The 13,311-nt window shown below is 37.9% G+C and overlaps 1 protein-coding gene across 1 annotated transcript in view; it reads right to left on the bottom strand.

The window, feature by feature from the left end:
* Nucleotides 1–256: 256 nt before the first annotated feature.
* The window catches only part of LOC145774686 (guanine nucleotide-binding protein G(s) subunit alpha-like), a 42,399-nt gene continuing 29,344 nt past the window's right edge, over nucleotides 257–13,311 (bottom strand). The window contains exons 5-13 of the mRNA XM_082585982.1: nucleotides 11,797–11,922; nucleotides 10,053–10,150; nucleotides 9,809–9,863; nucleotides 7,329–7,402; nucleotides 6,028–6,086; nucleotides 4,969–5,089; nucleotides 3,974–4,104; nucleotides 3,519–3,586; nucleotides 257–3,246 (exon numbers count right to left, since the gene is read on the bottom strand). Coding sequence (XP_082442108.1) covers nucleotides 3,103–3,246; nucleotides 3,519–3,586; nucleotides 3,974–4,104; nucleotides 4,969–5,089; nucleotides 6,028–6,086; nucleotides 7,329–7,402; nucleotides 9,809–9,863; nucleotides 10,053–10,150; nucleotides 11,797–11,922 — 876 coding nt within the window. The 3' untranslated portion in view covers nucleotides 257–3,102. The remainder of the gene's footprint in view (nucleotides 3,247–3,518; nucleotides 3,587–3,973; nucleotides 4,105–4,968; nucleotides 5,090–6,027; nucleotides 6,087–7,328; nucleotides 7,403–9,808; nucleotides 9,864–10,052; nucleotides 10,151–11,796; nucleotides 11,923–13,311) is intronic.

Raw genomic sequence — 13,311 nt, 5'->3', positions numbered from 1 at the left:
TTAGCCCTACTCGTAACATTTAAGCAAACTTACATTTTGACAGATAAAATTTACCTTCAAAGGTACATTTGCCCCCCGGTCGAAGACACTTGATTTAAAGCAGCTTGTCTAGGCTGAATAACGCCAACCGTGTTCCACAAATTCATTTCCGAACCAAGTAACAGAAGTAAAAATATACTTCTGATCGCCACCATTCACTTAGCCTAATCTCTGTATTCAAACAACTTCTTTGGAGAGAATTTTTTTGATCAGATTATGTTGGACGAAAATGCAGTAAAAATTATCAATTTCATTTGCTCGACTTTATATAGTAAAATAAAATATTTTGTCGGATATTCTACTCATTGACCTTGGTACAGAGCGTTTTGAGTTTGTTCAAACTGCATAACATCGCTTTATTTCAGTTGGACTAGATAATCAAGACAGATATCACAACTCATTGATGTTAATTTTTCGTTTACGAACGTCAAAAAGCTATAAGTGCTTTTTCAACTTGTGACGATATTCGCCAATGCTGCAAATAATTGACACGTTTTTTTTAATCCGCACATTTCTCATGATTATGTTGCCAACCCAGATAGGCAGTTAGTTATAAAAAGGCCCAACAACTCCCTTGCACAACCAAGATTGTGAGATAGTGGAGAGCCATCTCGAGTGTTCGCAGCAGTGTCAACTGAAGCAACCGCGTCTACAAAACATAGGGTACCCGGTCAGTTGGTCGACAAGACAGTTGGTCGACAGGACGTTAGGCCGACAGAACCATTCATTTTAGGGTTAGGGTTAGTCAACTAACCTTAACTCTAACCTAACTCTAACCCTAACCCTACGCACTTAACCCTAACCTGTCGACCTAACGTCCTGTCGACCAACTGTCTTGTCGACCAATTGTCCTGTCGACCAAATGTCTGTCGACCAATCGACCGTGCACCAAACATAGCACCCTTGCATTTTGTGTTCGAACATTCAACTGAACGAGCAATGAAAAAACCAAAAGGATAAGCTGTCAGGTTTCCATAGAACGATGTTTCAACATTCTTTAGGTGCTAAGCCAGCATAAAAAACAATCGATAATTCGTTTCCCAGTAAAACAGAAAAACTTTAATCCAATAAATTGTCATAAATTCAATTCAAGTTGCTTTGTTGGGTAAGTTTAAAACAGTGTCAAGCACACAATACCCAGCAAGCAAATCCATTTTTTACATCGATTCAACGTCTGCAGGTGTTGAATCAACTTAAAGAAACGATTTTTTGCGAGCTGGATAACGGAGATTGTAAGCAGTGCTTTGTATTATTTATCACATTTGTCAACTGATAATAACGTCAGTTAATCACATCCAGTGAATGCGTCTTGTAGACCATTGGACTAAATCATAGTTCAGACAAAAAAGAAAATTTCACGTGTACAAAAAGGATCGAACAAGTCCACTGTGCAGCGGCTTTCAGAAGACGTGAAAAGTTTATTGTGGGTGCTGATGCCGTCCAAGAATCACGTTGGTTTTCATTGAACGAGACTTGTTGCGGCTGCGCAGTCCAAACATTGAAATGGTGGTTTTTCAATCGGACACATTGTTTTCAACATCACATAAAATTATATTTCATTTCAATTAAGTCAAAAAGTATATAAAGATAATAAACATTATTCAGCAGGTACATTTCTATTTAACGGTATTGAACAAAACTTGTTTAAATGCAAGAAACATCTAGACAATCTACTATTTTTTTCGATTCAACGCCATTTTTTCTCAACGGAAAATTTGGGTTTTTCTACTCAACAAGATTGTACATTTTCAATCAAGAAAGTGACCAAGAAACATTTCACAGAACTCAAAAGGAAATGAAACGATTTTTTTTTCCGATATGTTTTTCATCGATGAAAAAGCAACTTAGCCAATTTATTAGGGTCACGATTGCTTGAGAAACGGCAGAGGTTTCAACACAAAACACTTTCAAAGCTTTGTGATTTTCAGCAAACCAATTTTCTATCTGAATGGAAAATACATTCCACCACAAACCTATTGCGATTTCACAAAAAAGCTATTGTCGCTAATGTGCACAAGGTTACAGGAACAAGGAAAAAATAAAACTTTTCGAAAAAACAAGTTTTTTTATCGAATACCTCAACCATCATTGCTAAATCACTGGACACTTTGCAGAGTTTTTCACTACTTGAGGGGAAAGTAGGTGTCCTAAGATGCCGTTTCTTGCAGGCATGCACCAAAGCATGTCGACAACATTGTGAAAGGACACAAATGGATAGAAAAATGTAAATCGATTTAAGCAAAAATATGTTTGTTGTGTTGCTTATATAATATATACGGCCTCTTGACGAAATCAAGATTTTTGTGTTGACGAGGCCGGATCGTTCAAGACTGTGTCGTCAGTGTTGATAAGGATCGAGTTGAAAGCATTCGATTAACATCATGTTTGTCTGAGGTTCACGAATCGACGTTAAATCGTCATTTTTAGTCTGGGATAGACAAAGGAATGGCGTCCAATAGTAAATAAATACAGTAATTATAGAATAACATTAGCAACCAAATATAATAATCGACTGGCTTGATCGAAAGGCCAGTCCAGTTGGAAAATTTCTTCTTTTTTAGGTTTTATTTATGAAAAGAAATTTTCTAACCGGGTAACAGGAACCACAACTTAACCAGCTTAAATGTAGTCGTTTTGACGATGGTTTTACGTTCAGTTACAATAAACTAACATAAAATCAACAAAATATTTCAGCCGGTTAAATCCCACCAAAGACACACAATGCGGCTCATAAAGAAACAACAAAGCGAAAGTAAGTTCGTTCTCGTGCTTGTAAAGAATAAGGGAGAACACGACGGAGCCTGTGACGAACAGGTCGAATTCGCTCTCAAGAAACTGAAAACAGTGAATAGGAGTGGTTAAGGTCGCATTTAAACGAGCCTACAAGCCCCTGCCCTCCTCTCCAAAAACACCCTTAAATTCACGTGATGGCCTAGACAGGTCCAAATATCACCGAGTGAGCGCCGTCCCTTAATGTGCAAACACAAGACTGTTGATGGCCGGTCGCCAAAGCAGCAGCACCGGCGATGATTCTTTTAATGATTGTTCTTTGTTGTGATGAGGTCACAAAAGCTCGTACTGCCTTAAATGCATGCGCTGTATGATGTCCCGGCAGTCGTTGAACACCCGGCGTATGTTTTCTGTGTCAACAGCGCACGTGAAGTGGGGATAGCAGTAATGCTTGTTGTCGCCGGCCGTACTTATTCGCTGAAACAAAAAAGAAAACACAATTTTGAAATATTGTATTTTAGATTTGGAAAGTATTACGTTTGTCTAACAACCTAATCTGACGCAGTGGAAATTGCAAATCAAAACCGTTTTGTTTTAAACCGCTATCACAACCCAATTTCACAACAGATGTCACAAGTAGTTGTAACATTTTCTAATTCCGATCTTTGAAAGTTCAAACGATTATGCCTCTCGTCCGTTGATAATCCTTTAACTAAAAATTTGAGTCATTTTTGTTTGAGCTGGCTTACCAAAAACTCATCCCTTATGAAGTATTTTGCTCTCGTTACTCGTGGGTCTTCCTCCGTTAAGGGGGTAGCTAAAAATATGAAGACAATAAAGAAAATTCCGCTCAAACAACCAAACAGCACGAATACAAATTATACGCAATATAACGACCAAGCTTGTCGCAGTAGAAAGCTACAACAAGTTGCTTGTCACTGGCATAAAGCTTTTCATTTGTGATTGTGTGTTTAGACTTTAGAGCTTCATGATCGATTCAATCTTAGAAGCAAGAAGTTCCCAGGATCGAAATCTACTAACACGTAAAACGTCACACCAAAGTTTGAATGAACACAAAAGTTCTCTGTTCCACGAATAAGGTTCTCGATCTTTCGATTGTCAGAAGGTTTGCTTGTTTTTGCATGTGACAGACCAAAGAGAATTCAATCGTTGCGTACAACTTTGCAAGGCCAGCCAAACTCACCGTCGTTTGGTACAAGGTAGGTGGCGAACTCTGGAAAGTATGTCTCCAGCCTCGATCTGCCAGCCAGCACTTTGTCGGTTAATAAATCTTGTTTGTTGAGGAAAAGAATTACAGATATGGTGCGTAGCCACCTGCAGAAAGATGAAATTACGTTGTCGTGAAATCCTACTATGAGTTTCTTTGATAACAGACAAAGTGTAAAAGGAATCCCTTCAAGACTTAGTGGGATAAACCAGAGATGTACGGAGCCGGGTTTTCTGGGCTCCTGCTCCACTCCGAAGTCTGTGACTCCAAACTCCACTCCTACTTCAAATATTTTTAGGGGCATTAAATTAACTCCCAACTCCACTCCGAGCGCAAACCATAAACCACAATCCAGATTTTTTATACTATAACTTATCTTGTACATTCCTTATCCGTGTTACGAAAAGAAAAGCATATTTTTAAATGAAAAACTACTTCTTGAAAAATGAAACCATATAAATACACAAAATAACAACTGCACCAAGCCCAACCAGCAAAATCCGTTCCTTTTACATTGATTGAACGTTTGCAGACGTTGAAAGGACAAAGTTTGCTGGCTGGGAGTAGAGCGTAAATATTTGTACGCTAAAAGTATCAACTGTCAAAGATCAGACTCGGGCTCCAATCCGGTTCCTGTGTTTGCCAACAATTTTAGACTCCGGCTCACTCTGACCGACAACCGAGACTCCAAAATACCTTAAAACTTCGACTCGTGTAAACCTCTCACAAAAACATTATTCTTGTAGAAACGCTGTCGTTTTCATTGAGCTTACGAAAAGGCTTAATCGAAATCAAAACTACCACAAGATATTATTAGATTTGACAAAATTAGTTTTGATATTTTACTGGACAAAATTGATTACCACTGGATTACACCTGTACAGTACAACACCATGATACCGATGGGTCTTTATCTTAACACACAACGGTCTGCCTACCGTACCACTGTATCTGTAGCAATCAAAATTTACCTGTTGTTCCATATATTATTGAATAAGTCAAGGGCTTCTTTCAACCTGTTTTGGCCAAGATCTTCTCTAAGCATCATGTCATAACTGCTGCTGGCCACCACAAAGATAATGGCAGTGACATCTAAACAAGATATAAGAGTTGCTATCTCTTTCCACTACAACATCCAAGCGAACTGCAATGAGTGATTTTCAAATTGCGACGCAAAAGAAAAACGTTTGATACATGCGTTGCTGGTTTAAATCCTCTTGGTCTACGACTCTATGTGAAAACAAGAAGACAACTACTCTTTTCACACACTTTGCACAGTAGAGTGCTGAGGATACAAACTGCAGATCCTTACATATTAGTTTTTGATTTTTTTTTTGTGAAACGATTAACTCAAACTTTATGACGAGCTTTCTTCTCTTTGATGAAATATTAATGCCAGTGAAATGTACTCGTTAAAATGTAGGCATTGGTGTTTTCGAAGATAATACGATGAACTGTAGAGCAAATGTCACTTAAAAGCGATCATTGTTCCCACAAAGTGCTAAACTACACACAAGTTAAACGTCTACCAGTCCAGGGATGGCAAACCTTTTTTTATTGCATGGGTTACAAAGGGGACCTTAATCCTTAAAAAAGTGGGTCATACGTTTAATTGCATGTAGATATTAAAACAAAACTTGCTGCTAGAACTTCTATGCATGGTATTATCTATGCATGGTAAAGTGTAGTTTTTAGCTTCTACCATGAAGGACTTATATTTGAGCTGAAACGATTCCGTGTGCTGGACAGCAAAAATCCATGTGCAAAAATAAGGATTCGCACGAATACCGTACGAGGAGTCAAACATCATTAACAAAGCTACCGCAAATTCTTTCTAGACGTTTATTCTTTGCTGAATTATTGGTTTAGGTTTCGTTTCTTTTTAAAAGACAATTGAGCTACTGAAAAGCAGTGATGGATCACTTTGTGACCAGCGGTCAGTGGTTCGCCGTCCATGCACTAGTCAGTAGAAGTGCGATGCTTGGATATAAAATCACTGTAAAGAGATATGGTTGATAAAGTAGCCGTACCATTGAAGCACTGAATCCATTTTCTCCGTTCTTCACGTTGGCCACCGACATCAAACATACTGGAATGCAATTTAGTTACTTAGTAATTAAAAATCAATTGAGCATAGGTTGTGTTAAAGGTCACACGCAAAAGTTTGAATTTAGCACTCTACCCTAACACACAGGGAAAGCTGACAGTGATGTTACGGCCATATAGCTGGCTTCATCAGTTAAAAATATTTTCATATAAGGAATCAATGGATTCAAAATTTAGACTCCCGGTAATAAATTTTCTAATTGCAAACACGTTTCCATTTTAAGGTTTCGTCAGTGCATTGAACGACATGTGACAAACTCACACCAATTCTGTTTTTGTTTCTGTAAGCTGTGTAATTGTGTATGCACTATGCACGTAACACTTATCAATTTAGAAGTTTTCATTAGTATCGGCCAACTTTAGCCGATATGTCGGTAACTCTCTAGAGCAGTGGTTCTCAAACTTTTTCAGCTTGTGGCACATTAGAAAAAATATAAAACGCACGCGGCACACTTACAAAAGAAGAAAAGTTGCTTTAAAAAAATTATTTTCTCGTGTCAATGCGATGGATGTGCTTGTTTATAGGCTACCAATACAAGCTTCGACTGAAACGAGGTTGCATTGTTGACAAACATATACCCGAATTTCATCGTCAATTTCAAGCAGTCTCTCTCGTTTACAGCTTTTAATTTCAGTCAAAACAGAAAAGCCATGTTCACATAGCCATGAAGATGGCAATATAATTTTGATTGCTTTTGCACGGATCATGAAATAGAATTTGGAAGCAGACAGCCAAAACGCATCCAAGTTTTTTTGTGGAAACAGCGTTTGAAAAAATGGGTCGTTTCGTAAATCAATGAGCTGTTCTTCTTCTGCAGAAAGATTGCTTGATTCATTGCTTCCAAATGGTGTGAAGTAATGTTAGCAATTGCTAACATAGCAGCCCAATAGTGACGTGGCAATTATCCTGCTGTATCGGCAATGCCATAATTGGTTTCATCGTCACATGTGCTTATTTATCATCTATTGAAGGAGTTAAAGCGCTTTTAAGTCGCATGCTTGTCTGAATGGCTTGTTTTAAATCTATTATTTATACAGTTCTTTTCCAAAATTTCAAAAAGATTCGCGGCACACTTGAGAATCTGTGGTGGCACACTAGTGTGCCGCGGCACACAGTTTGAGAATCACTGCTCTAGAGAATCTAAAAACAAAATGGTGGACTCTTCATTGGTAATGCTGCAGTTTGTATGGACAAAGAAATCAACAGAATGAAAAGATAACTCACTGAAACTGAACTTTGTCCACTTGAAATTTTGTTTCAAAAATACCTCTTGTCAACACTCTGCATCTGAGTAGGTCCTGCAAAGCACATCAGAAAATTTAGGAATTAAAAGTAGCAATCAGCTTTAACATATCTAGCAAAAATTACTTCAATAACGACGCGATTAAACACTGTATGATATATGGTTACAAAGAACCATGCTCTGTATTGTACGGGTCGGCAGTAGGCAATCTTTCCTTGCATCGCGAACTGATTTAAGGTACCTTGGGGCTTTCCATAAACTGGTCATCAAAGCGTGGTGGATAAATAAAGCATAAAATGAAACAATGAAAATGAGTTGTGAGTCAATTTAATACAATTCTGTCCGGAATGTCGTTCATGACATAACTTATTCTTCGCAGCCCGGTAGCAAGTGCTCCAAGGACCGGCAGCAGCCCGTAGCCCCTGAACGGCAAAACAAAGTGCTTCAAAGACCTGCACTCCAAGCATGAGGTCCAATTGGTTTGGAACTTGACCTGGAAAGATTTTAACCTGTTCTGGCTTTGCGCAATACTTCATTTGGGAAAATTTCATTTCTCTTTACTTAGGCTAAAACAACCGATTCTTCTTCAGAAAGAAGCATCTCGAAAGTAATGAACGTGTCGCGTTTGAAACGAAACTAAATGTACAATTAGCCAACAGTTTAATTTTAATCACTGCAGATTAGAGAACAAAAACAAAGCACCACGTGGCCAAATTACTGTCTGGAAACTCAAACCAGTTGGGGTCTAATTGCATGAGCTTGTGTGGGTGGTGCGCTGCATTGGTCAGCGAAATATTAAAATAGAAAACGTGCCTATAAAATGTTACCAAAATAAATACTTCTAATGCAATGTAACAAAAATAACCCAACGGCGATCGCACTTAAAAGGTATACGACTCAAAAGGGGTGAGCTTTCAGGCACGAATAAATATTCTCCTAAAGTTTACGACATTGAAACCACGATAAAAATAAATTAGTTGCGAAAAGGAGCTCGAACAAGTCCGCTGGTGGTCTGAGGATATTTGTTTAAGAGAAAGTAGTTGGTAAAGTTTATGTGAAAAAAAAGTTTAACGACTGCTTAACTAACTAAAAGGGTAGACAAACAAAAATTCCCAGTCCATGTAATGGGGTGAAACTGTTATAGCACAAAACGGTTTTGAAGTGACACAGAAAACAAAAGCTCTGTGATACTAACAATCTCCTTCAGAAAGCAGCTCCCAACACCGAAAATGATGAAATTCTCAATCAAAGGAAGTGTTGCAAATTGTTTGTTTTGCAGCATTTGGCAAACCCAACAAAAACGAAAAAGGATTATACTGACAGTCTGACACTGTGCAACTCTCATTGCTGTGCGGGCGTATTTTCTAACCAACAGCACAAAGACTGCTGAAATAACCTATGAGTAACTGAAAACGACCACTACCTAACGTCGACGATAGAAGTTTTTATAAATTGATATGAAAGCACGCTGGCCTGTACCCCGAAGAATTCTCACAAGTTGTCTCAGTCATGAACAAACGTGAATCTTATCCAGGTGACAAGTGCTGAAATTCACAACAAAAATAAATTAACGTAATTTGATATTAACAGTGACGCAAATTCCGTTAATCATTGTAGAAAAAGCGTGGTTCTTTTTTTAAAGTTACTGAAAACTGTACTCGTTACGTTAATTGATTAATTGGAAGGTCTGCGCGCATTGAATGATGAAAGCAAAGACTGGCAGCCTTCCAGTGTAGTCTGAAAACATCGTGAAACTGGGGTGGTAAGAGGATAGATCCTCGGTCCCAAAAGCTCAAACGACAAAAAAGATTAATTTAAATCTCGTGGTTCTATTTTGCAATTTTCGGGATTCAAGTTTGTTTAATAGTGAGCAATAAAAGAACTGCTAGGAAACCAGCCAGCAACTTAGCAACCGATACACAAGTGAACACAGAGTATGATAATAAAACCAACTGTAACACAGTGACACTCATGGAACTGGCTACTTCATGACAAGCGATTATGTAAGTACACAAAATATCGGTTACGCTCATAAACGTCACCGCACAATATTCCTAAATCACAAACCAGGTCTTAAACTAAAAGAAAATAAGACGATCTTAATAGAACAATCGAATATATCAGTAAAATACATAAAAATCTTTGCACAAGCAATAAAAGCTATTCATACTGCAAAAAGTGCTCAATGCCAAGCAAAAAGTCAGCAGAGGAAATTACATCAAATTTAATTACTATTAAAGGACCTTCTGATGATCCCAAACAAAGGTGAAACAGGCTGTAGAGAAAAGTAACTAAATTTGATATAAAGATCTTCGCAAATTGACTATGCGATTATCCGGTTTCGTTTGCAAAAAAGCAATATAATAGTTTGTTTGGGTAGAGAAACATTGACAAAGTTTTCCACGACAAAGCAACAATTGTCGAAAAGCAAAAGTTACATGTAAAACAAGAAAATGCTTACCTGATCAGAAGGGGAGTAATCACTTTGTCTGATGTCGGAAACTTTGTCAAGAAAACTGCAAACGAAACAAACGAGTTATCGGATTGCTTCAGAAATAAATGCAAAAACAGGGATTCTACCTGTCACTGACGTTTAAGTAAACAAATAAGTTTTTAATGTTTCAAATATAATTATTTACATAACTGAGTAGTTCACATGCATGGGCAGTTGGGCACATATTCTTGAATGTAGAAACTATACTCACTATTTTGCGCAGTCAATTAATTGATATTCATTGCTTCTGTCATAGCACAACTGCACGCCCGCGTCGCACCATAGTGATTCAATGGTATTGAAAAATTGCTGAAAGAAAAAGGAAACTTGAAGGTATTTGACATAAACTTGTTTCCTTCCACAAAGATTACGACTTTGCAGTTAGAGGATTTCTCCACACGGAGGGATGACCGAAGTAACTGAGTGGAATGGCCCAGTCACTTGTAGACAAACGAACCAGAATACAAAGTTTGCTTCGGGTTACTTAGTTGTCTTTAGATATTAGTGGAGCAGCGAACCAATAGGTGCTGCCCAGGATAAACGAGCCAGCATATAGAACATTGTTTCAAGGCCAGTGAGAGAATGTATGGACACCTCAGTATTTTTGTCCTTGTACAAATTGCCTTCAGACATTCTTCACATGTTAGTTTACATCAATATTTTTGGGAAATGTAAGTGCTCTCTTTCATGTGCAGATTGGTTGGGAAATGTAAGTGCTCTCTTTCATGTGCAGATTGGTATGAAACAGATTGCAATCAAATTTTTAGTCACGTTAAATACAAAAAGTTATTTTAGATCCGTAATGTAACTATCTGCAGTGTGAATCCTGAGAGGTAGCAGTTGGACACATTCCATAAGCATGACACTGGTATAGAAAATCTCTTAATGGAACGCTAGAATATAGAAGATAAACTTCGCGTGTTTCTGTTCACATAATCCACACCCCCAGACTAGGCTACCCTTCTTGCCCATGAGATAGCAATCTATGGTGGCGCCATCTACAGTGTTTTCATATTGGAGGCTGTGAGGTCACATGCAGCATGCATGAGGACGGTCAGGGAAGAACAATGCGCCACGGTAAGCCGACCCCTCAAACGCAGGCCAGTGAGCTACAGTACATAGTCCAAACAAAATAAGTAGTCATGTACTTGGAAAGGCTAACACAGGCACAAGACCGTCTGGAAGAAACCCCGGTATATGGCTTAATCCTAAAAATACAGAGAATGGAACAACCCATCTGTCGGGCCATGCCATGAAAGGTAGTTTTCAAATTCTTCATGAATTTTCAACACCTTGCAAAATTCTCATTTTATTGGAATTGGCTGGCTGTAAATAAATTGAATGCTTGTGTTGAAACATGACTTGTAAGTGATAACTTAGAAAAGATAAATCGCCGTATCCCATTTATGAGATCTTCATTGCATAATATGGAATAAATGGGACTCATGTTGTCAACTTTCTTGGTCCTTGCGGTGAGTCCAGGTAACTTTGCAAATCAGGCTAATGACAACAAATGCACACCTCAGGGGTGGTAAAAGGATAACCCTAGGCCTAGGAAAACGAAGAAAGAAGCCAGAAGTCCCAACGTGTCTCACACGAAAGAAGATGAATAAATTATCCCAACTGTAAAGTGTAAACACCAGAACTTCCAGAAGCGGTATCAACATCTGCAGCATCTGTCAGACAAAAGCATTAAAAGAAGGTAACATGAGATTCGTTCCGTGCTATCCATGTATGAAACCTTGGAATGCCAGACGTTATATTCAAGTTTGATGATCGAGAACGCCGTGGGGCAACAATTTGTACACCCTTGTTTTAAATTCGGTCATTAGTGCACCATAGAGTTGGAACCAATGTGCTCTCAACCGAACGCGACGCAACTATAAATTTAAATTTTCTTAACAGACACCAATTTTTTAAATTGGAGGCTAAAAAGTTAGTTTTAAGAAACTTACTTCATTAAAATGTTCTTCATGCTCAAACTGCCTTGTTACAGTTTGAATGTATTCAAGTTTGCTTTCATTTTCTTGCTCTTTCACTTCAATGGGAGGGTGGAGCGTCCTCATGGCATTTGTGATGGCCTGAAAGTAACTCATGATCAACATAAACATAATGCGCTAGTCAACGTACGAACCTGAAATTACGGTATGAAGCAGACGTTTTTTACTATTTTGGTAAATTCAGAGCTTTGCATCACAGGTGTTTTCCGTTTCTAAGTTAAGCTTTTCCCAGTGCGTATGTACAATGCAAATTGTGCTTTCTTCGTAACTTCATTTTTAACTTTTTTTCTCACAAGGTCAGTAGAAAATTATTTTCCAGTGAATCAGGAAACTAAAATGGGATTTAAAAATAAAATGTAACCAACAATGAGACATAGTAGAATAAAAATCCATGCTCGAAATACCTGGAGTTAACATCCCAATTGTAACATTAGCTTCAACATCCCAAATTGTAAAAACACTTGTGTTCAGCAAGCTCTGACAAAGTATTCGCTTGAATATTAAATGCGACGCATTGTAAATTTATTTGACCCCTTAAACATAGAGCAAAACAAAATCCAGACAAGTCCAATAGTTCGAAATTTGGAAATAATCTGAGCCTCGTAAGCGCATAAGCCTGATATTGCATACAATACAATCATGATGCTGTATTCCAGCGCTACACTAATCATCAATGCCTGATTACGTCATGACGAGCGAGGTATTCGTTGTACATAAAAGTTTCCGAAATATTCTTAAAAATATGATGGCAGAATAAGATCCTCCTATAACTTTCACAGCAGATTTTTCTTGCTGCATGGTGAGTGGAAACAGCGCCTACAGGGAAGTTGATAGGTTGGTCCGACACCTACCGAGACCATGCGGCCATGAATTGGCGGTGCACTTGATCACATACTTCAAGGTGCATACGAAGGTTGACTTCCTTGGATTTCTATTCACTAAATCTCAATTTGAAGTCCAGTGAAACGGCCAAATTCAATCACATCAAATGCAAGATTGGTTCTATCCGGACAACGATATGGGTTTGATATGTCAAAAGTTTTCAAAAGTTTTGCAAAAAATTCAAGTTATTTCACGATTTTATTAAAAGCAGTATAAACATTGTTATAACAATATAAAGTTTCATGTAGCCAGTTGGAAACCAGTTTTCTCATCTCGCTGATACATATCACCAGGAAATAATTAGAAAGCTGTCACTTATTTTCTTATTGAATGAATTATGGTACAATACAATACAACGCAATAAAAAGTCGTAAACGGTACAGACGGAAACATATTTCAGGCAAATCAACTTAGCGCTTGCTAAATTATTTACTGAAAAATGTTTTAAAAAGTAATTAACTGCACCAACTGAAGTCAGGTAAGACTAATTGAGCAAATAATCAAAAAACATAAAGCGCGATTCGTCATAAAGCTTTGAAAGCAAAGTGGCGCACAATTAAATATACAGTATTTATAAAAAGAGAAATA

The sequence above is a fragment of the Aplidium turbinatum genome, chromosome 7 (assembly GCF_918807975.1).
Source record: "Aplidium turbinatum chromosome 7, kaAplTurb1.1, whole genome shotgun sequence".
Classification (NCBI taxonomy): domain Eukaryota; kingdom Metazoa; phylum Chordata; class Ascidiacea; order Aplousobranchia; family Polyclinidae; genus Aplidium; species Aplidium turbinatum.
The sequence above is the reverse complement of the archived record's forward strand: the minus strand, read 5'-3'. Positions and strand labels throughout refer to the sequence as shown.